This window comes from Parus major, chromosome 1 (assembly GCF_001522545.3).
Source record: "Parus major isolate Abel chromosome 1, Parus_major1.1, whole genome shotgun sequence".
NCBI lineage: Eukaryota > Metazoa > Chordata > Aves > Passeriformes > Paridae > Parus > Parus major.
The window spans coordinates 31670583-31696970 of NC_031768.1; the positions used below are offsets into that span (position 1 = coordinate 31670583).

The following is a 26388-nucleotide window of genomic DNA, read 5'->3' on the forward strand; positions in this document are numbered from 1 at the left end:
GACTCTTAACTATGCATAACATAGGCAGTTATCAATTCTTAATCTGGTTTCATTGTCTGAAAAAAAGGGAGTCTATTGCACATACCCTAATAAAATTCTCAATTATAACCAAACCAAAGCACACCGTGTCATAGACAGATTTCAGGTAATAATAATAAATTAGGCTGTCTGTGCTCTTGATACATGTAAACATTACAACTCCCTATAAAAATACTAAAACAGTACAAGAATTATTTATTGTGTCTTCTCAATAATACATGGGTCAAGAGATTTCAATGAAACCTGTCTTTTTGATGTTCTCTGTGAAGTGTCTGAAAATTTAAATAAAATGGCTGAGGTTCAGAGCTGTCAAGCCAGAGAAATCTCACTTGGAGGAGGAATAATGAATCATGGTGCCTTTCAGATAATTTGGACTCTTTCCTTCTCCAACATTTTCAGATACACTTAGTGTAGATATACAGCTAGAAATACATCTGGGCATAGTTGGGAAGTAAAACAGCTATAAAATTGAGGATTTTCCACTTCTATATTCAAACTTCTGCACCCCTATCAGAAGTGAAAAAAGAACTTTCCATTACATACAGAACCTAACAGAAGGCTAAAGAAACTTAGCTACTATTTATTTTACATTAGTCTGTAATGGAACATGCTTCTTTCAATCACTTATTATTTACTCACAGTACTCCAACTTCACATCAAGAAAGACTGTGTAGGGCCTTGCATAAAGACTTTTTGAAGGACCAGCCTCGTAAGAGAAGAATAAAAAATTATGTCTGCTTCAATAAACTAAAACTTCAAGGAAGAACAAATCCTACCAAATTCCTGTGCCTTTCTTTCTTTTCCTTTCTTCTCCTTTCTTTTCCTTTTCCTTTCTTTTCCTTTCCCTCCCTCCCTCCCTTCCACACTTCCTTCTCTCTCTTTTCTCTTTCTTTTCTTTCTCTTTCATGAGGTGTTCCAAGCTCCCCTCCTTCAATTTTGCTACTAAATCCTGACTACTTCCCTCTGATTTTCTTTCTTCTTCTGCAGACTTTGTTCAGAAGTACATCCCTTTAACAAGGAGCTCTCCATAAAAAAAAATAAAGGTACAGGAAACCAGCTCTGGTTTTGAAGATAGATAACTCCATGTTTTTTTAGAGGTTTCTAGCCCTTACAGTTGCATGAAAAAAAGTTTAAGAAGTGAATTCTCACTGATCAAAGCCCAGAACGCAATGAAATGCCTTAAAAATTTGTCTTATACCTAAGAAGCACTAATAGAACTTCATAATCAGTTTCAAGATGTGACAGACATAATTATACTTCACATCTGACATCTGGCCATAAAACAGAGCCCTGCCACCCTCCCTGTCAGCACCGTGACTTTGTTCTGCCAGATGATCCCAGTCCATCCCTCTGCTCCACTGCTGGCTCTCTCACTTAACAATAGGGATTTCACATTGCCCCAGTTCCACACTCTTTCTTGGAGGTTAAGATCATGTCATGAATATGACTCAGACCTCAATTCAAAAATGTACTGAAGACAAAAAGGGTTCAATGAGTTCTTCAAAGGCAAATACTAGAGGTCTAATACTTCTACATTCTCAATCATTTGTCTAGTTTGTCTTTGCTAAGGAACACAATGGTATTGAAGAAATACGTTTAACAAATGAGGTATGCACACCCAAAGCTGTATTATTCAAATTTTATGAGTGAGTCATCTTGTCATTTAATGGTTTGAAATTGCTTCTTCCTAAGCATGTAGGTATGCAATTTATAAATGGAGATTTCCACTAGTTAACTGTAAATCTCCTCCACAGCTCAACAAATCCCACTGACCACCTCTTCCTCACAGTTGTTCTAAACAACCATCATAGAGATTATTCATGGGTATGTGTATGTTATGTTTCCTCTAATGACTCTGGATTGCTCTTAATCTTTTCAATATCTGTGCACAATAAGCAGAGATTATCTCAGGATTAGGGTGTTAATTTGGAGTGTATCAGGTGGTTAGAGAAACTATTCTTGTGTTTGATGTGATACCACCTAAACCTTTAAGCCAATTTTTCATTCCTTCATTGAGATGTAAACAATTTCTAACTAATTGTTAACAATTATTTGGGCTTTCTTTCCCGATCTTCCCACAGAATGTGCATTCTGGTTTTAAAATTTAAAATGTAAAAAAATTATGTGGCATAAAACAAAGTGCCAGTTAACAAGGTACATGATGTTGCACTTGAACTAGCCAAGCATGAAAACAATGTACAGGAAAAATAAGGCTTTACTCATAAAATATTTTACTCTTGAAGTATCAGGTCATTTATCAAATTGTGTTTTTACATGGACCATAAACCTTGAAACTGTATTTTCTAAAATTTTCCACAAAAAAACATTTATAAAGCACTTTTTCCCCAGCTACAACACTCAGTCAGGAAAGCACCTTTATTCACTTTTATTCAGCAAAACCTTTCACATCAGGACTGCCTGTAACTCTCACTGACCAGAGCGTGCCTCACAGTGATGCTGACGCCAAGACTTAAAGCATCACTGCCAGTTTGAACAACCCAACAAGGCTTCCCCCTTGTTCTCCATCCTTCCTGCATTACTCAGCCACAGTGCCACCGTGAACCAAGTGGAAAGGACTGCAGAAAAAGCCTGTCTGGAACAGCCAGAATGCTGTAACTTCCAAAGGGGCTTTGAATGGATGAACTGAAAGGAAATTCCTGCAGCCGGATTACCGACTGTGAGCCTTGGGGCTGCGCTCCTTCAGAGGCTGCACAAGGTTCAGCAGAGCACAGAACACTGACAAAGCTGACCCACAGCATACACAATGTTTATTTTTTCCTTCCCTTTGCAGTTGGCAATCCCTCTCTGCAGCAGGTACAGAGGTTTGTGCTGTCAGCAAGAGGGAGAAAGAATTAAAAGACCATAGCTGCTGCAACATTTCATTGCACGGGGTGGGTGGCACAGGCCTTGAAATGTTGATTCCATGGGGAAGGCTCCCAGAAGGGAGCAGCCCCTTGGGCCTCACCTCACCTGTGTCACTCACACCACAGGAGCAACCTGCTCCTGAGGTTTCTCATATGCATGGGAGTTAAATATTCTCAGTTTGACTATTGACCACTAAATCTTGTGGCTCTGAGGGGACAGTAAGTATTTCAAGTTCTATCTGATTTCTCGTGGAGCAATAAATTTAGGACTGTGGGACAAATAATTAATTTTTTTATCCCAAGCCCTTCATTTCTCTGTTTCTTTGTGATATAGAAAATAATAAAAATGGCAAGGTATGTTTAACTTTTAAAACCACTTCTGTTCCCAAAAGGTGAAGCTGCATTTGCTCATATTTCCACTCAAGAACATGATAACAACATATAACCCAAAATTCTTCTCAGAAATCATCCACGCTTTGAACAGATAACAAAAAAGGGATTAGAAATTTATTACTATAATCAAGGCAGGTTCTCTACATTAAAGAAATTGGCTTTAATTAACACAGCAGAAAACCTACCCAGAGCCTCCAGAGACTCTCTGGGATGCTCTGGGAGTTTGGAAGTAACTTACAGTTTATTCAGAGGGTTTTTTCCTCCAGTGGCCACTCAGCTGCATTACGAAACACAGTCTGTCACTGCAGTACAAGAACTTGTAACAGTCTTCATTGGCACTAGCATTAGAAATTTATGATGAACTCTCCGAGTATAAAAGACCATTTAAAATAACTGCCAGAAGGAAGAGTGTTAGAATTGCTACTGCTGTTATCAGTCCCTGCAGTAAAACCAATGAAAAAGTGTACCTTAGAGTTTTAACAGTAACATGTTAGTTAGTATAGGTCAACATCTGGTTTTGAAAACTAACTATAATAAAAATTGCAGAAAGAAAATAAGCCTTTATTTTTTTTGTACCATTTCTCTACATTTTGCTTGCAGTCATCCAATTTATTATTAAGAAATACTCAGCAACTCTAGCAAAAGAGAATAAATTTCAAAATAAACAATTTTTGTTATCCTCTAATTTTATCCAAGTAAGTGCTAGGGAAAAAAATGCTCAAGGTGGTAATGAAAACAGGAGTTTTTTTTGCTAGTATTATAGGTCTGAAAGAAGGACACTCTTTAAAGCACTGTTTTTTTTAATGTACAGGAACAAAAAAAAATGAGTTCAGTGAAACAATACATTTACTGTTGGTACATCCTACTTCCTCCTCTTTGAGAATATAGAATTATCCATGATTTTACCTTTCTAAACCATTAACTGGATTTGCAGGAGACTGAGTGCAACACAGGACTGTACCTTGGAGGCAAATGCCTACCTTATGAGGAGAAGCAGCTCAGAACTACAAAAATGCATAGGAATTGTTCAAGCAGAAATATGATCTGTAGGAAAAAGAATGTCATTTTGAAAAATTAAATGACAACAGGCCAGGACACACTTATGTAAAATGTCCAAAGTTTGCCTTTTTTCATTTCTAATATTATGAGATATCTTAAAGGAAAACAAAACAACAATCCAGATGAATAATGTTCTATTAATCAATCAAAAAATTATAAATAATTACATGCTTGTCTGTGTACTATTAAATGAATATTTTTAACATTTATTAGTATCCTTACATGCACATAGTACTAGGAGTCTAATGCATCAGTAAGATATACCCAAAATTATAAGGAAAAATTTTTAACATTAACATGTTCTTAGGACCCAGTACAGAGGTATTTTTGAAGCTGGGATTTTTGCCTGCCTATTTTATTGTATTTCTCAGTGAAATGTTTCCAAAATCAGCATGTTTCTGAAATATTGGTCCTAAGACATGTTTTGCAATCGTCATTCCAATTAATTTAAACAGATTATTTTATGCATAGATATAACTAATAAAGTTTAAACTTAAATGATACTACCCTCACACTAAATTATTCTGCAGGCATAGGAAGCAAATGCAACATTTTCCCCCAAAAAATAACCTGACCAAAAGCTGGGTATTTTATAGAGGGCAATCAATTACATCCGTAACTTTAGTCTAGTGCACAAAATCTAAACTAAACTAGTGAAATGTAGCATAGTTGAATACCATCCTATTTTCATACAAGAGATGATATAAAGCACCTTTAAATAAATTTCCAATTGATACAAAATGTCAATTTTTTGCACTAATTTCAGAAGTGAGATATTGCAGATACTTGCACCTGTCTTGAGTCAAGGGATGATCTCATCAAAGAAACAAGTTTGTTATCTGTATCGAGTGCATGACAGTGATCACAGGCCACCATCTGAGATGCATGTCATGTGTCAGCACCAAAAACAGGAAAAAAACTTTCTGCAGCAATTCAGAAGGTTCTGGCAAGAAGGCAGCTTGTTGCTTGCTGCTAGCAGTCTCACTGGAAGACACCACTGAAAATACTGCAACTTCAAGAAAGACTTTTCAGTTTCATCTGGAGTATTCCCTTTCCTCTCTACTATAATTCACTAATATATATATGTAGCTACACAAGTTATTTAGGGTATAAAATACATACTTTCCGTGGTGGCTAAAGTATAAAAAACATATTAAATTATTCTATTGTGAAAATAAATGGGAAAACTATGCATCAAGCGTAAGATTCAAGGAGATTCAGTTTCTATTTTAAAGCAATTTGTAAAGCAGTCTTGCTCCTCCAGTAGCAATAATGACATGACTTTTAAAATGCCACATCGCTGCACACACCTAGACCTACTTTCCTGAGCTTGGACTGTAAGCAGAACAGCAGGATCTTCAGAAGTACATAATTACCCCAGTGTGGCCCCAGTACTAAATCTGCACCAAGAGCTTTCTATGTTTTTTGTGATACCTGTGGCCTTACCCAGGAATTAAAAATCTAATCAATGCATGCACCAATTAATGACTTTTACAATCCTGGTATAGCTCAGGCTCTGCTTCAGTTCAACCTGCTTACAGAGTGTTTGAGGATATGCTGTTATATCTGTACACACACTGCTGGCTGGTACACCCAGGCCTCATGCTACACTTTTCATCCTAGGCTTCATCAGACAAAACAGCTCAACAGCCCTTCACATCTGCCCTGTCCACAGCAACACTCTTCCTTCAGTCATTCAGCCAACTTCATGGAGGAAACCATACCCTAAGAGCAGCAGACCTTTTTGGAGTGGATGTAACTTCACAATGGCTCATAAAGATCTGCCTAATAAGGTGTATTCACATGCTATCTTTTGAGACTAGTCAGGCAGAACTGATTGTAACTATAAACCCTCAGAGAAATATTTTATAGGTATGTGATGCTTACTTCTCTGATAGTATCTGATGCAACTGGATCTCACTGGGTAGGACTAAAATTATTTTAGGCATGCTTTTTTTGGAAAAAAGAAGCTAAAAAATAAATAAATAAATGGCCAACCATACCTATGCAATAAACTGATTTCAAGCAGAGACTTTCTAGAACACTACATGGAATATAGTTACAAAACACAGGAGTGGTCATCATGCACTGAAATACTGGTTTTACCTGTGCTGTCTAAAATAACAGTAACAAAAGAACTTTAAAGCTCGGGCTTTAATACTCTTCTGCAATCCTGGAGTTAGCTGTGCCATTGCTTCTACATAGTACTAAGTAAACAAAAGCCATTTTAAATCTTCATTTTCCCACTTGTGCTAAAGAGATTCAGCAGGCACAGAGATGGCTTTGTTGCACACACACTTTTACTTTGCTAGGAGTGCTTAGCACCATAATGAGTAGATTCCAATAGCACTGTAGTTGTTTCCACGATGATAAAAAGTAGCATCAAAATTCGTCTGCCAAAATACATTGATTTTGAGAAAATGTAATTTAGGAAAAAAAGTCATTGAAGAAAATCAATGTTTTGTTGCAACATCTCTGTAAATGTTTCAGTATTATATTATTCAGTATTCAGCTTCATATTAAATTAGCAGTACATAGGAAAAAAATCAGCATTATGATAATAATACTGAGTCTACTACTCGGTGTGCTCCTGCCCTCCAGAACTCTTTCAGAAGGCTCCTACAGGGCCTTTTCTTCACACCCTGCTAAACTAAGAGTATTAATTCCTCAAAAGGCACCTTGAGTCTCTCCTGCCTGATCACAGCAGGAATCCACAGTGGAGTCTAAAAACTCATAGCTGTCGTTAAGAAGGGGTGAAGAATGTATAGGCACTTGTGAATTCTCTTGCACCATCTGGTCATTTGGCCAAAAAAGTCTTTAAACTTGAAATAAACCACTGGAGGAAATTTTTTTGAGCACTCTGCAGCAAGGATTAGTTTATCCCTTTGTCTGCCCACTTTCTGTTCACCTCCTGCTCTTCAGCACACCTGAGACTACAGCAATTGACTTATCTGGAAAACTCTGCACTGGTTCCAGGGTAGATAACAGCAAAGAAGATGCCGAGGTGAACAACCTGAGAAAGTACATACTAAAAAATTAAGTCTGTCAGTGAAAGGTCTCTGTGTGTAGTAGGAACCACAAACTGTGTCTAATCTGAGACACTGGGGGACTCATCACCAGCTCCTGATTAAAGGAATTTGTCTTCAGGTGCTATACCTCAAGCATGACCTCACCACAGGAAAATAATCCTGTTTTCCACTTTTTTATGAAGCAAACACAAATTATTGTCCACTCCCTGAGATGCAATACTTAAACCTGAGCTCTATTGGATTTTCTGCCCCAGATTTCACAATGACTTATTTCTGAAGCTTTATCTTTTTAGAAATGTAGGAGTCACGAGTTCTGCAAAGAATACCTCATCTGCTCTCAATTCCTATTCTGCATTAAAAAATACAGATTTTAACTTCTTTCAAAATGTAATACAGTTTCTTTTTTTAAAGTTCGTTGAAGTCATCAAAAACTCTCATCTCAGGGATTACACACTACCTTATACCGTGGAACTCAGTATTGTAAGCAAAAGGAGCTTGAGGAAAAGTAGTCTCTATTAATCCATGACTGAATATTCAAAGACATTTGGATTTTCTCTTCCTGAATTCCCAGTAGCATAATTCAAACATTACTTCAGAAAGATTTTTCAGGATTAGTGCAATTCAAAGCAAAAGATCTGCTGCTTGGAAAATTCTGGACTCTAGAAAGTCCAGAAATTTAAGAGAAAGTTTACAGCTTTTCCCTGTTACAGCCACAGACAGACACACACTGGTTTATACTGCTTGCACCTGGAAGTTTTCTGACATTCAGAGAAAACAGCAGGCAAAAGTAAGCAACTTCCAAAATCTGCACGTGTGCACAGAGGCAGATTTCATGGCAATGTCAGTAGTTAACACTGAGCAGCTCTGGGGATTTAATGAGCAGAGCTAACAATGATGATGATGAGCATTACAACAGTATGTTGCAGAAAAATACAATGTACTAGAAAAAATGTGGCCAAAACTTATATATAGATATTTCCTTTATGTAGGTGTACATAGGCTAAATAATCAGAATAATTTATTTTAATATCCTTTAGACTAAGCATTAAGAAACCAATTGCAACCACAGATATTCCTGAAGCAAAATCATGGTGGCTGGAAGATTCTTCCAGGGAAACACTGCTTTTTTTTGTGTTATTCATTAAGCATCTGACACTAACCCCAGAGAGAAATATGATAGTGGGCTAAGACACATTTGGTATGAACTGACACAGCAATTCTTACATCTGTTTACCACTGCCACTCACAAACTCAAAACTGCGACTCACAAAGCCGAAAAATGAGAATAAAGAGGAAGGTATCACTTCAAGCTAGTTGCTAATTAAGTCATGAATAAGTAACACATCAGACAGAGATGTGCTTCAGTGTCCCAAAATGAAATGACAATTAATTCTAAAAACAGGAGTTGGGATGGCACTGAGTTATCTATGTTAGCACTGCAGTTCTAATTGGCAATGTGCTTTTGAAGTGCAGCTGCCCAACAGTTTCCCTTTCCACACCTTGGTGCATGCTGCAAGCCTGCTCTGGAGCATGTCACAGAATCACAGCGTAACAGAAGGTTCTGGGTGGGAAGGGACCTTAAAGACCACCTAGTTCCAACCCTGCTGCTATGGGCAGGGACACCTTCCACTATCCCAGATTGCTCAAAGCCCCATCCAGCCTGACCTTCAGTGTTTTCAGGGATGGGCATCTACAACTTTTCCATACAACTTGGACGGGGCCAAGCCAGAGGTGCTCTCCATCAGCACACCTAGAACATTAAGTATGAATTATGCCCACTGAACCAAACCAGAACTACTTCTACAAAGCAAACTCAGCATTTAATATGGACATTAATGCATTCCACAGATCCACACCTACTGGGCTGAACAGTATTTGTCACCAAAACAGAGCAGAGCTCTGAAAGACAAGTTCTGTCACTGGTCAGCTGAAAGGATTTAGGGCATGCTTTCTTTCTTGTCTGTTGTGCCCCAGCACAAGACTTTCTAACCCCTTCAGATGAAACTTTGAGACCCATCAATGAAAAGTGATTTCCAGTTATTTCAAACACATAGTTAACGTGACATTCTGGTAATCCATCCCCTTACAGACTGTGTTGTGGTACCTTGGATTTGTAAGCTATCTATTCCTCACCCACATCTCACTTGTCAGCCTCCTCAATAGAGCCAAGACACATTTGGGCAGGAACAGACTCTCTGGACCCTGTGAGGCTCTCCTGCAGAGCACACAGGTAGCTCAGTGCCAAGAAGGCATTTTTTAATGGTAATCTTACAGATTGCTGCTAGGAATGGCAATGTCAGTTTGCTTCCTTTTCCATTGATTTGTTTCCAAAATAGACAATTTTCCACTTTTATTAACATAAAGCCTACACAGTAATTCTACATGGCATTAAAAAAATTTTAAAAAAACAAAAAATCACCTAATTTGATCTGTACACATCAAACAAATTTTTATCCATGTTAACTTTAATGACATTTTTCCCCCTCATCTCTTTGACATACTGAATATGAAATATTTCTTTGGAGTGCTATAAAGGAAAGTGGAAGCTAAACTTGAGTCACAAAAAAGGCTCTAATGGTGCCAAGGATGAAAAGAGTAAGGTGATGGCATCACACAACTGGCCATGGCACCCAACAGAGACAACCTCCCACTGCAGCACCAGCTATAGGTCTGAGCCTTGTTGAGTCTGGAGCCACAAACTTTGTGCAGAAAAAAATTCTTTGGGAAAAGCTAAATTGCAAACATCACTGGAGCCTTTTGTCACAGAAAACTGTGGGGAATTTTTACCAGCTCTGAATTCCTGCTGAGAATTCACCTCCATTTAAAAGTTCAACACGTTTGGCTTAGTGAGGATGCTTAATAAGGTTAAATGCAGTACAGACAGTACTTCTGGTACCAAAAAAAAAGCTGAATTTATTAGGCCTGCAGATAAGTAGATAAATTTCTCAAAGAGACTCTATAGCTATCTCTCTACTAGTGGCTTAAACATGACTAGAATATTAAACATATACTCTGGCAGGAGCATCTCAAGTCCTCGCTATTAGACTATCTCACTCTCCAAAATGGGGTGTCCATAGCTGTGTGTCAGAGGCAACTCTGGCACTTGCAGACTTCTGAGCAGTGCCTGGAAAGGGAGTAACAGCTGGCAGGGTCCAAACCCACATGTGAGTGCTCCAAGAATTTATTGGTAAGGTTGGTTGTAGTTAGAGTACTCAGGAATGTTTTCCAAAATCTGTTGTGAAGTAACCTAATGGCAGCAATGCCTGTACACGTCCCACCACTACATTTTTTTGAAACTCAAGTGTTATGGTAGGACAGCAGAAGAAACACAGACACATACAAACATAAAAGCAGGTCAGGGAAATGCAGTTCTTGGGGATATTTCTTCATGGTCCAGCAGTAGCTGTTGAACTGTAGTCTTTAATAATTTCTTTAGGATGTATATTGAATCTAAATGACACCAAGCCTCTGAAGATTATTGAATAATTAAAAAAAAAATTGCATTCCCTTTTAACATGTTTAGTACTCTGGTTTATTTATTCCCATGAAGAGAAAAGAAAGGGAAAAAATTACGTTGGACCTATTGGTTGACATAACAAAGCTTTTTATTCAATAGCTGAAGGGAAAAATGGGAAAACTCGTCTCAGAACACCTTCCTTTTCCTCTGATCCCAAACCAGCCAGGCTGAGCCAGCTCTCAGCATGAACTGCAGCACAGTAAGGACTACAGAAATAAGAAAGACAAGTCCTCTGAGTGTCAAACAGAGCCCGTTGCACACAAATTCTGTTTTCTGCTCAACCTGACAAGCTCCTTTCTGTATCTCAGCCAGACAGAGAGTATTAGCTCCAGGGAGGTATTTTAAACAACATGCCCAAAGAGAATCCTCAGCTACTTATTTAGTCTCTTGTACTGAGAAAACATCCAACATCTAGACCCCAGAAAAGGATCTGGCTATTTCCTAGACCTCTAGATTAAAAAAATCCCCTTTTCAAACATAAAACTTATAGAACAAGGCTAGACAATGTCTCAACAGGAATCCCAACTGGCATTATTGTCATTGGCCACTAAAGAGAGTCCTCTATTAACAACCACAAAGATAAGCTGGAGAGTAATTAATGCAAAAGAGTAGGTTTTAGAAACACATCATTTGAGAGCCCCAGCCACTATTCTTGCAAACCTGAGGAGTGACACTGTTCACATCTGTATGAAGATGTTGAACTGAACACCAGCCCCAGTTCTATTACACACTTTGCTGCTTTAAAAAAAAACAAAACAAAAAAAAAAAAAGGAGTAGGCAGAATGAGACATAAAATTTGCACGTATCAAGTGACAGGCAACAGGTTATTTCTGAAAAAAATTCAAAGAAATTAAGATTTGAAGTTTCTGGAATTCAGTTTTGTAATTATACACAGTTCTGCTGCTGCTTTTAGCACACACTCCAATACTCACAGTTATGAAGTCCTAGTTTTTCAGGGCCATTTCTTGTCCTTCAAAGCACCTAAAAATTCAGGTGATGATACCTAACTACTTAAAAATTCCACTCTTGGTGTGAAGAACTGCAAGTCTGTAACTTCAGTGCCATCCTACGATGACACAGTGGGATAACTGATGGTCAGGATATCAGCATTAGCACTAGATGGATTTGCTTTTGCCATTCTATATGACAGATGAGAGAAGATGGGCCAAAACCTCTTCTCTTTGACCAGTGGGACTGCACCACTGCATGTATCTATATTTGCCCTGGAAAGGAGAAGACAATGTGGTCCTGATAAGCCATAATATGCTAAACTAGTCTCCTCTGGAGTTTTTTCAGTCAATCAGTAACTGCCTTGGAGGATTATTGAATATATGATTTTGATGGCATGGAGACTACAGCTCCTTCTGAGTGCCTGCCTGTTTACCGATGGGTTTTGTGAAAAACAATCAGCGTACCCTGTCCCTGCTGAGTGATAATAACCAAATAAAATCAAACTTTCACTCTACTGTGATCATACAGTAATCTAAAAATTGAACAATTCCCTCCCGCCTTCCTTCCTTGCATTCTCTAATGCCATTAGAAACAATCCTGGTATGGCTCAATGCAGCAAAAGCACAGGTAGGAGTATACTGGAGGATTTTTTTGCAAAGGGCTGGTACCACAAGCTTTTTAAAAATATAACCCTTCTTATGTTTATTTATGCAGCACAAATGTCTGCGATTCAAGCCAATATAAATAAACAAATAAAACATTGTGTAATGGTATCATTAAAAATAAGCACTTTCTGTTTTCAAAGAAATTAGCATGCCATAAAAAAAAAAAAAAATTTAAAAAACTGCTGAGAGCTCTGCTACACCAACAGAAAAGGCAACATGGCAAAGGACTTGAGGCTGAGCATGGAGCACTGAGGCCAGGGCACTGGCTGTAGGCAAGGGCATCTTGAAGAATATGAAACAGCCTTACTGGCAGGGGGTTGGTTATGCTTTAAGAACTGATGAAAAAATATCACACTTCTGACAACAAAAGATGACCAGAGAATAACAGACATGGCAAGGGACAACAGGGACAAGATAGAAATATACTAGTGGCCACAGCAAGAGCTAGGACAAAATCTAGTTGAAGTGATAGATGACCACAGCTCAGTGACAGATTGAAAAGTAACCCTGACACTTTCATCCTTTGATTGCCTTCATCAACATTACATCTAGTCAATTCTTCATCCCCATTATTCCCACGTATCTGAAGATTTATCACTCATTTTTGAAAGGTAGTGTTTAATTTTGTGTCCTCTAGAAGCAAATAACTAAATCCATCTTCTGAATCTTCAGCACTGTTACTGCATTATTGCCATGTTTTAATCGAATCCCTCCAAAGTGATCTGCCATAAAGTATAGATTCATCATAGCATTTTATTTCAGGTTTGCTTCTGTTTTATGATCATGAAGGGCACCACAAAAACACGGATATATAAGGAGACAGAGGATTCAATAATGCCACACATAATAGGGTACAGATGTCATTCAATATTGCTCTGTAAATGTTAAAAACAAGCAGCACATAGAGGTGAAAAGAATTTTAGAACTCATTTGTTACCATATCTTGCAGTATCAAGCTCAGTTACAGTCAAGCTCAGAAGAGCTAGCTAATTGTGTGCCAGATAGTAGCATGCTATGCTTGTATTTACCTTCATTCAGCAAAGTTTTCAGGGAGAGGGAGAGATCTGGTTTTCCCCACAACAGATTTTTTTTTCTTTTTGTAGACCACATTTCTTAGGAAAAGGAATATAAAAATAATGATGAGAAAATAGCACCCTCCTGCTTTACAGCACAAAAGATATTAATAATCAAGAGTTGAGAGGAATGAGAAAGAAAAATTGCAAAAGATTCATACAGGAGGCCTCATGAGATTTGGTCACTTGCTCAAGCTATTAACAAAAATCATTCAGGGACTTTCAGGGAAAAGTAGCAGTAAATTACTGTGATTTCTGTCTTAAAGACAGCTGCTCAGTGAGCACCAGCAGTCAAATTAATGGATATACTTACATCTCAGTAGAGTAATTCTTTTTTCCATTTAAACCACCTTGCTCATATAGAAACCTTTATGCCAGCAGGTTGCTAAATGACACTGTACATGTGTGTCTGTAAGTAACTTAGAGGAATATAATGCAAGACTTTAAATGAGATCCTTATAGATGTGACTAATGAAAGAAAAGCATAACACCACAAGTGTTAGTGCTAGATTACTCCTTGAGGAAGGCTATGCAAAAGGGATCCTCTCTGGAGGTTAGAAGCTTTTATTTTTATTGTAAAGATCATGAAATCACAGAATTCCAGCTTGGAAAGTATCCCATCTTCTAGATCACTCATGATGATATTAAACATATATTTATAAAACCAATAAAGAATATTATACTAATGGATAACAAGATTACATTATGTAAACTTCCGGCTTCTCTTTCCAAATTACAGCACCTGCATCCAATTCAAAAGGCACCCAATGCCACATAAATGGGTATGCTGGGAAAGACATACAGTATCAGCCTTGATGCAGTCAGGTTAATAATATATGAGCATGTGACTAAAGTGGGTCTGCTGGAAAGATAAGCTGATCAACTACCTCAAATGCATTTGCTAATTCACTGCCCATCTTATTATTCCTTTTTTTTTTTTTCCTGTCCATTTAAGGAGGATGGTTTATAAAAAGAATTGCAGGCAGATAATCAGCATTTTTAAAATAGCTAAGTTATTCCCCAGCTAGCTCAACCATTTCTCTGAGAAAAAAAAAAAAAAAAAGAAAGAGAATGAAATGCCAAAAGAGACACCATTTCTGATTAAAAGGAAATGAGATATTTCCTCCTTAAAATTGATTCCTCTTAATCACCCCTCGTTCATCACACAAACACACACAGGTACTGCTAACTATTCCTCTACACATTCCATAAGCCCTTACTGCCCAAGGACAACTTCCTTTCTCTGTCACACAAAGTAAAGGTGAAGTCCAGTCCACCTCATTGGCACAATTAGTTTGCACTTACATTCTAGGTATCTAACTAAGGCTGACTCTGGTACTTTCTTTTGTTTGTTTTCACAAAGTAAATACTCTGTAAATCCTTCACCTATAAGCTCTTATCTGTCTAAACTGAAATGAACAACATCTCCTCTGAATTTAAGTGCATGTAAACTGCCCAGTGTAGCTGTCCCATGCTCCAATTCAAGCTCCTTCTTCTCTTGATCAGTGGCTGTCCCTCATCTTCCACAGCCTTCTGCTCAGTCATGCAGGTCAACACACAGCATCTGAACTGTGTAGAGTGGCTGTCAAGGGGCATGAAGCCAAGCAAGACCAAGAGACTTGTTTGTTCACCCCTCACAAACAAGTCTGCAACAGCAGTTTCCCAGCATTCAGGGAATAGCTGTCCACCTATTTTCTCAAAGCGGAGAAAAAAAGCGCTCTGACAGCTGGGTGGAGTCAAGAGGTCAGGCAGGTGGCTTTCACTTCACTTACTGCCAGAAGGGGAGTAGATGAGCATTTGGCTTAAGCCACATTCACTGTACAGAGAATGGAAAGAAACGAGGTACTGAATTATCTACAAGCTCATTGAGCTCTACAATGAGCTGTCTTCTAATACAGATCTGCCAATCACAGCAGCTGTATCACCCTCTGGAGAGCCACAGCTCTCCCACTGGAAACCTTGGCCACAAAACCTCACATGGATGCAGTGAATGGCACTTTCTGGACAGATCTAACCTAACAAATGAAGTGAGCCAAGGAGCTTTCTCATCTGAAGGGCAAGTGTTGCTGCACAACACAACTTGTTTCTATCTAGATTAACTTATTTCCCAGCACAAGTAGCTGCATCCAAGCTGCCTGCTAGCAGAGGAGCTGGCATGTGCTAACCTCCAGAGAGTATTGAACCTGGGAAAGTGCTGGGACAAACCCATGCTAGTGACTGACATACAAGTGCGTGCCTGAGCACAGGTGCTCTGCTCAAGCATGTAAGTCTTGACATTCTGCAGATTATCAGGTGCACCACAACTCTTAAACTTTGCAGTTCCACAGTTTATGGCTCAAAACCAAAATGAAGGGTCATATATACTGTTCTGCAAGTCCTGAAGACATCTTCCTATGTCAAGTTCCAGTTGTTTTGGGAGATACTTTTGTTATCCAAATAGAAACCTATAGTAAATGATTGAAAAATGCTTAGAAAGTCCAAGTGAACAACCTAGGATTCCTATCTGAATAGCCCAGAAGCTAAAGCAAATCACTGCTGATACAGAGAAAAAAAGACATGTTAATAATGTGTTTTATAGTATGAAAAAAAGGGTTAAATAAATCTTTTGTATCTTTAACAACAAAACTTACTGCATTACCCAGTAATATTGAGAATTTAAATGCAATTTTGTATCATCTATTATTTTCAACTTCAAATTTTCAGTAGATTCTAAAAGGCACAGTAGCATAGGAAACCACCAGGAAAAACGGTCGTCAGAAAACACCAAGATAAATGGTCATCTGTTTACAAAATAACATTTGATTAAGTAGGAAAATTAGTTTACATTTTAACCTCCTAAATCTGGAAGATTCAATTTCTTACTCTTCCTGAACTATTTTCCCTCTGAAAAATGTGACAGGGGCTGTGATTGCCTGCACAGCCAAGTGCAGCTCCTGGAAGGTAAAGCCCTCAGCTTTTTGATTGTGCTTCAGCCCAGTCCCAAAAGCATGAGGGACCTTGCCCAGCCGAGCTCAGGTGCACCTGCATTGGATTACACCTCAACAATTGACATTGCAGCTAAGCAATGAGCTCGCATGCTAAAGCCACGATGGGTAAGCAACAACCAGAATGGGAGACCTTAAAATATCCCTCATGTGAACAGGACATAGTTATGGGAATGAAGCTCTTCCTTTCCAGTAACTATAGGGTTAACAGGCCAGCAGAGTAAGACAGTGGGGCTATCTTGTATCTCAATTCAAAGAACAAAGGATGACCTATATTTAACCACATGGATTTTAGCTTGCTTTCAAAAGCTATCTTCTCTGTCCTACATGTATTTTGACTCGGAATTCACATGAAATCTACACAAAAAACCTCTGGAGCTCACACTGTGTACAGAATTCACATGTAGTTCATTAACCTGCTGGCTAATACTACTTAGTCAACTACAGCTCAGCTGTGCACCAGTTCAGGGCTGTCTTCCAATGATCTTCGAAAAGGCAGGTTAAGAAGGAGCAACAGGTGGAATTAATTCCAACATTAACTGAAAAGAAAAAGCATCTATAGCAAGTCAGTCAACTCCTCTCATTGCCCTCTCCATCCCATTGCCCTATTTTGTACCTCCAGACAGGTACTTCAGGAGGGCCAGCCATCCTTGCCTTAAATATCTGTTTTAGAACAAAAAAATACTCTCTTATGGCAGTGCTTCTCTCTGTTAAAGGGCACTCTGATGATCAGCTCTGGCTGGATGGTCATACACCAGAGAACCTATTTAAAGCTTGAGAGACAAGTCTTATTCAGAGACCTAACTCCCACGGGTACAACCATTCCGAACAGAGCTTTGTGTTGACATAACTTCACGGCATCCAGAAATTCTACTAGCTGTGCCAGAGGTACCTCTGTCATCTCTGCAGAGTGCTGTATTGTGCCATGGAGACATACCCATGAACTAATGAAAATTCAACATTCATATTAGTATTAAGAAAAAAGTCATTAACTGCTATTGAACTGCCAATTATCCAGTGTAACTGCAGACCTCCCAGCACAGCTGTTTTATCTTCCCTCTCTGCTGCGTGCAATATTACATTCATATTGCAGATTACATTGTCACAGAGACCTGTAACCAGCTTCTTACTGCTGAGAGAACAAATTATTTTGCCAAAGTTATCGGTTCAAATCCGTAATAGTGAATAATGAATTAGACATGCCCAGACTTGGGGATTTTTTCCTTGCAATATCTGTAGTTATGAGGAACTGTGACATTCAATTACAAATATTAAATAAACTGTTGCTTTGAAATGATTCTTGTTCCAGCTATTTTTTATGACTCTATGTCACAGGAGAGAAAAAAAGGAAGTTTGTCCTGGATAAGCTAAAACCCCTAATGGTAGCTAAATATTACTCAACCTCTTCCACTGAAAGTTTTTATTATCCTTCAGTATTGATGGATTGCACTTGATATTGTCCAAGCTTAAATTCTTTATGTAATCTTCTCTTTATTAAAAGGAAAACTGTGGGGAAAAGTGAATTGACACCTAAACAAAAGGTACTCTCCCCAAGTTACAAATCACTGGAGATTGTAAAAGTAACCTAGAGAAGTAGTAACAAGTGTTTGTTTATTGGTTTCCTCCCCAAACATCCACCACCAGCAAGCAGCGGAGTCAGGACACCTGGCTGTGTAGACGACCATTGTGGCAGATATGTCATGGAAGTTTCTATGTTTGTCTGCTGTCTTCTGCCAAGCATGACATTGCCTGCCATGCCTTTATCAAATTGCTAAGCTTTCTGTATAACTATAGACATTAAATTATCTGAATAAAAATTCAGTGCACTAATAAAAATCTTCATATAAATATCCCTCTTTATCTCTTTTTCTTTCTGTTGTCAAGGGAGTGAAAAAAATTACTAGGTATAGAGGAGGTAAAAATTCATAAAGTTTCTGTCAATTTTCCACTTCTATTAATATAAATTAGTGCACTTCTTCATTACCTGGGCATGATAAAAGTCTTTCAGCAGAAGTAAAAATATATAATAATTACATGCACAGAAGTTCTGACCTTGTAGCTTTGTAATGTGTTTCAATGACTACTGTGTGTATTAGAATGAACATTCATGTCACACCTGGTGCAATCCATGCAAAGGTACTGAGAACACAATAAAGATTATTATACAGTGTTGGTGACTAATGACATCTCAGCTGGCAAGACATATACTTGTGGCACTGGCATTTATTACAAATGTCCTATGGGAAACTTCTCATCTTCTGAGGCATCAGCATGATACCAGCAAGAGCATCTGAAACCAAACCAAGACACGCTTGTGAGCTCTGACCAAAATAATAATGAAGTCAGAGCAGAGATTCACAGAAATGGAGTGCTGGAGAACACCTCAAAGCATCAGCTAGCCCAGCCTCTCCAAAGGCAAGAGCAACACTACTGGAGAGGTATTTATTTAATCCCTTCTTGAAAACCTGAAACAAAGGAGATGCTACAAAGAAATATAGCTAGATGAAAACCAATTTGAAATCAATCCCCTAATTTCCTTAATTTCCTCAGGTCTTAATTCAATTGGTACTAAAGAGCAACTGGTCATCATTCTCTCATCGCCAGCATCCTACTTATTGGGAACTTTTATTTCTTCTCCCCATCCTATTTCTCAGTGTTAAACAAACTCATTTACTTAAACATCACTGCATATGCCATGTTTTGTAATTTTTTCAGTTAGAAAGACTTTTTTCTGTTCTTTATATCTCTTGTTTCTTTCCATCTCCCTGAGAGCCAGTGAGGAAATACTGGACACAGCATTCTTGCTCAGGCTTAACTAATGACAAAGCAAACCCTGTGTCTTGTGAATGACACTTCTATTTATGTACGCCAAGGTAAGATGCATCTTTTTTCAATTATACTGCATCTGTGACTTTTTCAATTGCATTAGATTCTGGTCCAGTAAGACCTTTGTTTAGTGTCTTACTGCTTAGCCAAATCTTTATCATTTTAGATAATGAATTCATCGTTCCTTATATAATGCAGCACTTCATGCTTGCTCCTTCTTTATTTGGGCTATTCCTCTAGTTTGTAAATGTAATTTTGAATCCCTTTTTGTCCATGGAATACCTGCAATTATTCCAGACTGATGTCATCACAGATCATATCTATTTCATCAGATGATTCAATGCTGGCAGCTGGAGTTGGCTTTCAAATAGTCTATGGGCACCTCCCAGCAACATTATCTACCTCCCTGTCTCTGCTTAAGCAGGTACTCCTTCCCCTTCAGAGTAGCTGCTTTCCACTGCAGATAAGCAGAAGGCTGTCATCAATTCCCCTGGACAAACAGGAGTCATTTCCCTATCACACAGTCTGCTACAAGCACTTCTTTCTCTCTGTCTGTCAATAAGAAGTATGAAACATGACCGCGATGGAGAGAGAAAGTGAGGCAGGCTGGGGGAGTTCATGGGTGCTGTCCCGAGGGAGAAAAATGGATGGAGACAAGGAAGAGGATGGATGAGCTTGTAGCCAGCTGGTAACTAGAGAGCAAGTAACCTGTAAGACAGACTATCCTCCAGGATCAGTGCCTGCTGCTGTGCCCCTCTTGTAGTGGACGGGTGCTGGCTCATCACCAGCGCAGTGACAGCACTCTTTGCAGGGCTATACTGGCTCCAGGAAACGCTTCCCTGCTTGGGCACTACTTCTTTCTTCTTCCTTTTTTCCCCCCCATATTATCTATCAAATACACACATGTATATATATATGTATCAAATATATACGCACATATATGCAAAATTATGTATGTGGTCTTTCTGCCATTGTATGATCTACTATTCTCCCTAAATACATTAAGGTATAAAATATATAAAAGGAAAATCAGATTATAAAGTTACATATTCTATTTTATACTCCTGTGATTTATGATTTATGAACTAGTAATAAGCACTGCACACATGAATCTTCTTCTAGCTAGAAAATGTGTGTTTGCAATATGATTATGTAACCATTGTATCAGAACAACTCCTTTAATTTCTCCATCTGAATCTTCAAAGCGAAGTATGTCAAAACCTGGTTATGATTTCCTGCAGGAGGTAATACCAAGATTCTGTCTGCAAAATAGATAGGAAATATCTGTTTATGGCAGGAAATATAAGCTACATTTATGATATGAAACAGAGGTTACTTTTTATTGTGTGTACTCAAAAACTAACCAAGTTTCTCTCTCCATAGCCATTCAGGAAACAAGGACACTGCCTAGACAGACTAATCCTTCCATTTTAAAAATAACAACCACACAGACATCTAAGATACCTGTTGCAAATTAGTGACTGTCTCCTTCTGATTCCAGAAGGAACCTGGAGGATAAGCTTTGCCTGTACATCTAAGGAACAATTCACTTACCTAAGCAAAGGTGTCTGGTGCCATTTTGGATGCCTGGATTATGCAGAACCCCTGCATAGTACACCAAAGGATCTGTGCAGGTTCACGTAAGTTCTAGAGAGACAGCTGGAGTGCAAACAAGTTACCTTGAGGCACCTAAAATATCTAAGCAGCACTATTACATTTCCTTCTTTATTTTAACCTCTCTTGATGGCATCACATGTATTGACAAGAACAAGGCTCAGTTGTTTGACTTTTGGGAGCAGTTGCTATGTCTCATACCTGGGCACAGCGACATGGCAGAGGACTTGCAGGAGATCTGCAACAACCTGGACTGGAAACCAGAGGGCAAGTGTGATATTGTGAAACCAAAATGGCAGTAGGCACCTTTGCCCAAGCATCCACATTCTGTTCTACATCCCCATTAACTGCACGTGTAGAGTTTGGCAATCCAGCTCTCACTTAGACATCTAATGCTATAAATCTCAATTTACATAAACGGAATCCACCGGATTTTTTATCATCTCGCCTAAAATGTGACAGATTTCATTAGCAGAAGCATGATGTTCTGCACCCTCAGTACTTCAGGTGAAGTATGAATTAATTCACCTAAAAATAATTATTTGTGTATCCCTATCAAGGAAAATAGACACTATTTAGTCTCAATGAGTAGTAACTTCTGCCGACCTTAGGGCAGCAACTAAAACAGTTTGTCAGAAAGATGTCAAAATTGCTTTGAAAATCAGCAGGCACACAATGAAGTCCATATGCATACTTGCAGTTTCATAAAGGCACATGCATAAAAATAAAAATTACAGTGTTAGCATAGAAAAGATTACATCTTTTTTAGAGTGACAGCACAGAATAGATGACATCTTTTTCAGAAACAACAACTCATCTGTTTTAAGGTCTGACTTTATGTCAAACTAATTTTCTGACTACAGTATTCTCAAAACAGCAGGACGACTATATAGCAAATGATGCCTCCTGGGTTTTTCTGGTTTAATTTTATCAAAATTAGAGCCTTTCAGAAACCCTAGATGGACAACTCTGAGGTCCTCTCTATAAACAAAGACAATGCAGACAGCACTTCTGAGAGCAATAGCACATTTCCTATTCTCTGCAAAACATTATCTCTAGAGAAGAAAGGTTCATTTTTGCACTAATCCCCTTGTTTCCTCCATCCACTTTATAGTATTACTTCCCATACACTATGAAACACATTCTAAAATTATAGTAAAATGAAAGCACAGTACTTCAGTCTTCCAGCTATAATAATGACTTTAAAGAGGGTGTTATTTGGAGATTCAATGCATTGATTATTTAACTTCCTGAGATACGAAGTATTTGGGTGCTTGAAAATTGAATGCCTGGAACTAACACATTTGATTCACAGACCAAACACTGAAGAACAATCAGACTGTTAAAAAAATTACAAATTGTGGACACTGTCTGATTGGAAATAGGCTGACAGACTAGCAAAAGCACAGTAACTATTTCTTTTTCAATTCATGTCATGTGAGAAAAACACCTAGAAACACAGCAAGAAAATACAATCAACCTGAATCACGAAAAGTAATAAAATCTACAGCTAAATTATTGAAATCTGACAACAGTAATCTTCCATACTCTTTATTTGTAAGATGACTTACACCATATTCTCAGTAATACATCTGTTATTATTATTGATTAGTATTTTGTTCGGAGATTTATATTTCTGTACAATTTATAGCGGTTTTAAATGCAATTAATGGTGGTAGGCACAAAAATAGGTAGGTGTTTAAGTGTCCAGTTACACATATCATTTGTGAAATAGGCAAATAAGTATGAGAAAGAATGTACAGATTAAGCAGGTGAGTAAAGCACACTGACATAGATATAGACATATGTGCAGGTAATTAACAGACTGCAGCCCTTCCCTGAGCAATGCACTTCTTATATGCAACTTCATTGATTCCCCCTTGCAACCACATATATGTAACTTGAATTATAAATATTGAATCATGTGATTTTTACATCATGCATGTTTACAATTTCAATAATGCTACTCAATATTGCCAAGATGTTGTGAAATCAAATAGAAACTGCTTATTTACAATTTTTCAGTAAAACAAGTTGATGGTCTGCAATCCTGATGCTTGCATCTGTCCTCCTGATAGCATTTCAGCATCAAAAATAAAGAAAAATGTTAATTGTTCCATGTAATCCAAGGAAGGTGTACACGGCTATTAGTAAGTCTATTCTAAAAAATATCTACAGGTAGCCTGAATGTACAGGGAAAACAACTCCTAGTGATTTTCAACAGAAAGACTAAAACCACACAAATAAAATTTTTAAATGTTGGGAGGCTTAAAAAATAGCTAGTAAATAAAGATTCATAGAGGAATATATTATCTATAAAGCTACAGTTTGATTACGAATAGAAAAGAGCATGATACAAGCTGTAATTCCTGTTACAAAGAATTGTCATTATGTCACTGAAAGCTACATGACAGGCTGCCTAGAAAGTAGCACAATGAAACTTGCTGTAATAACATTTTATTTATGTCCATAAAACTGAAGAATGGTAAATATCTGGTTATTTTATTTTTAATACAGAGATGAATTTTAACAAGCTAATTTATAAAAGGTTGCACCAATGTCTAGATTTAAATCAAAGGAATAAATGTCCACACTACCACAGTTCACATGAAGAAATTCTTGTAACACATTTGAATAGTTGATGAGGCTAAAAAAGTCAACGTTCACAATATCTGTTTGGAATTAAATGAAAGAATATGTCCAAAGTTTAGCTGGAAACCAGCATGAAGTTCAACAGCCATGCCTCAGGTCTTCAAACCAACTGGGCCTTTTTTTTTTTTTACTCATCCAAATTACTACTTTGAATAAATACTTGAGTTATCTTGAAAAGCTCCCTCTCTTCATCCTTATTCACTGTTCATTGATATGTACTCAAAAAACCTTGGAAACCAGTAAAAAGTTACTTAAAACAAGTAGAAGTGACCAACTCAGGTAGTTTGTGAATATAGCTGTGCTTAGTCAAAGATGATTTCTTTTCCAGGCAGGCAAGACAAGCTCAGCTGAAATTCTGGTTGTAGTAAGGTGTTCACCAATCAGAAGCCCTTCCTGCTCATTTTTCCTGAAGTAAACTACTACAGCTTTTATAATAAAAGTAGTTTAGCAACCTCCTTCAGAAACACATTATTTGCTTCTGTTGCAAGATCTGTATTGACATTTTTCATACTTTGCATTGCTCTGTGAGAGGGCACAGAAATAAACCACTTTTCTGCAGCTGCTCTGGCAACTAATGGGCAAGAGTGAGCACTGACTCCTGGGGCAGCTAGAAACTGAAGCACTTGGTACACTGACACACAGTTTGGGGACACAATGACCATCTTCTTGAGGAGCTCTCGTATCACTGAGGATGTGATTACCCAGCCTACCATAAGAAGCAGTGTAATTACTTACTTTTCCTTACACCCCTGCTACAGTGGGTTGGACAAGTGGGTTGTTATTTAAACCTAACAGGCTTTCCTGCAGCTGGGAAAAAAAAAAAGAAAAAGCACAAAAAGCAGCATACATCCCCTCATTTTCTTTCCAATCTCAGTATGCCTTTCTCTGATATTTATTGCCTCTCTGGCACTTCACATACACAGCGTTATATATTAATTTAATGAGTCATGTAATGCTTCCCTAAGACTGGAACATATCCAGAGGTGGGGAAGGTGGCAGTGGGGAAAGTGAAGTCAGACTTTTCAATTACTCTTCAGAGAGAAGCTTTCATTCAGCTCCCATTTTTTTCTTACTTGAGAAACAATCCTACAGGTACAGAAAAGCCTGTCAAATACATGAGTTGTCTCTGCAGTTGTCTGAATCTGCATGTAGCCTAAGACAAACTCTTGTAAGTAAGAACTATCTTGGCTTTTTTTCCCCTCCTGAATGAATAGCAAGCTGGCATTGGTGACACTTTTAACTGCAAACAGGTAACTCTATCTCTGTCAAAAACATATTTTTAGAAGATGAGAAGTAGAGCAAAAGTCTCTCTCTCAGAATTTCAAGTAGAGGGGGTGAAAGTAGTGACAGGATTAATGAAAATACAGAGATCATGTATCAAGCAAAGATATGCCAGCTTGTAACACTGCAACTGTGCATTGAAGGAGAGGTAGTGCAGTGTTAGAGTTATATGTACTATAAGACAGCTCAGCCTCCAAACATGTATATATTATTTTTAATGCCATAAATGTACCTACAGCATTGCAGAGTGACTGGTCTTCCTACACAAGAAAGAATGCACGGAAAAAAAAAACCTGAGACACGGAGAGAAGGAGTAACTTGCTCATGAGCATAAAAAATCCACCTCAGATTTAGGATTAGGTCAAGAAACAGAAATCGTAGCTTCTAACCTCGAGTCATCAAAGAATACAGATGAGAGGACCAAAAGGCAGAAAAGCACTAAACACCTCCCTGTCAATCGGTGAACACTACAGCCCCGCACAGCATCACTTTCCGTGACAAGACTAGAATACTATTCCTCCCAAATCCACAACCGCGCCGGCTTTGGGTGCTCAACAAGCCTTAAAGCACTCGCACATGTCACAGTTTACCCACAGACAAGCTGGGATGTTGCGGTTCTTTTGCCCCGAACGGCGCAAGAAGCGGGGAGATGCCGACAGCCGCGGCCCTCCACCACCGGCCCCGGCAATCCGGCCCCGGCAATGCCGCCCCGCACCCCCGGCTGCGAGGCCGCGGCAGGTGCCGGCGGCCCGGCGGAGCCCCAGCGAGCTCCGGCCGCCCGGGGCTACCGGGGGAGGAGAAGGTGGGTTGGTGCAAACCGGCGGCCCGGCACACTCCGGCCGCCGGCAGTGAGAGGGGAAAAAGCGGGGGAAAGGAGGAAAGCGTGTCTCCGGGGAAATAAAGTTTTCAAGCGAAGAGGGCAGCGCTCGGAGCGCCGCGCAGCCCCGCCGCCGCCCGCAGAGACAGCAGCGACTTCGTGAGAAAGGAGGGACGGGGAACGGGCGGCCGTGACCCGGGCGGCAGCCCCGGCGGCGGCAGGGCTCTCACCCGCTACTCACCATGTTGACTTCGGAAACCATGTCGATGCTGGCGATGTCGATGTTCATCCCCACGCAGACGGGCGGACCTGCGAGCAGACCAGACCTTTAGCCAGCGGCGAGAGGTGTCGCGGCAGCGCGGACGCGGTGCCGGACCCGCCGTGCGGGAGCGGCGGCAGCACCGGGGACAGATGCGGGGGAGGGGGGCATCGCCGGGCGGAGAGCCCGGGCAGGGCGACTCACCTCCGAAATCCGGCCGGAGGCGGATGTCGTAGCCCTTCAACAATTTATCCACAGTTTCTTTCACGAAGGACATGTTGCCGGGATCGTTCACACTGTGGGGAGAAAGAGACGGGGGTGTCGGGCGGGAGAGGCAGAAGCCGGGGTGCGGGGGGCCAGGGGCG

General features: G+C 39.2%; 1 protein-coding gene across 1 annotated transcript in view; it reads right to left on the minus strand.

Moving 5' to 3' along the window:
• Positions 1-26320, minus strand: part of GABRB3 (gamma-aminobutyric acid type A receptor subunit beta3) — a 115532-nt gene extending 89212 nt beyond the window's left edge. Inside the window, exons 1-2 of the mRNA XM_015632826.2 lie at positions 26228-26320; positions 26006-26073 (exon numbers count right to left, since the gene is read on the minus strand). Of these exons, the coding sequence (XP_015488312.1) occupies positions 26006-26073; positions 26228-26300 (141 nt within the window). The 5' untranslated portion in view covers positions 26301-26320. The remainder of the gene's footprint in view (positions 1-26005; positions 26074-26227) is intronic.
• Positions 26321-26388: the final 68 nt, after the last annotated feature.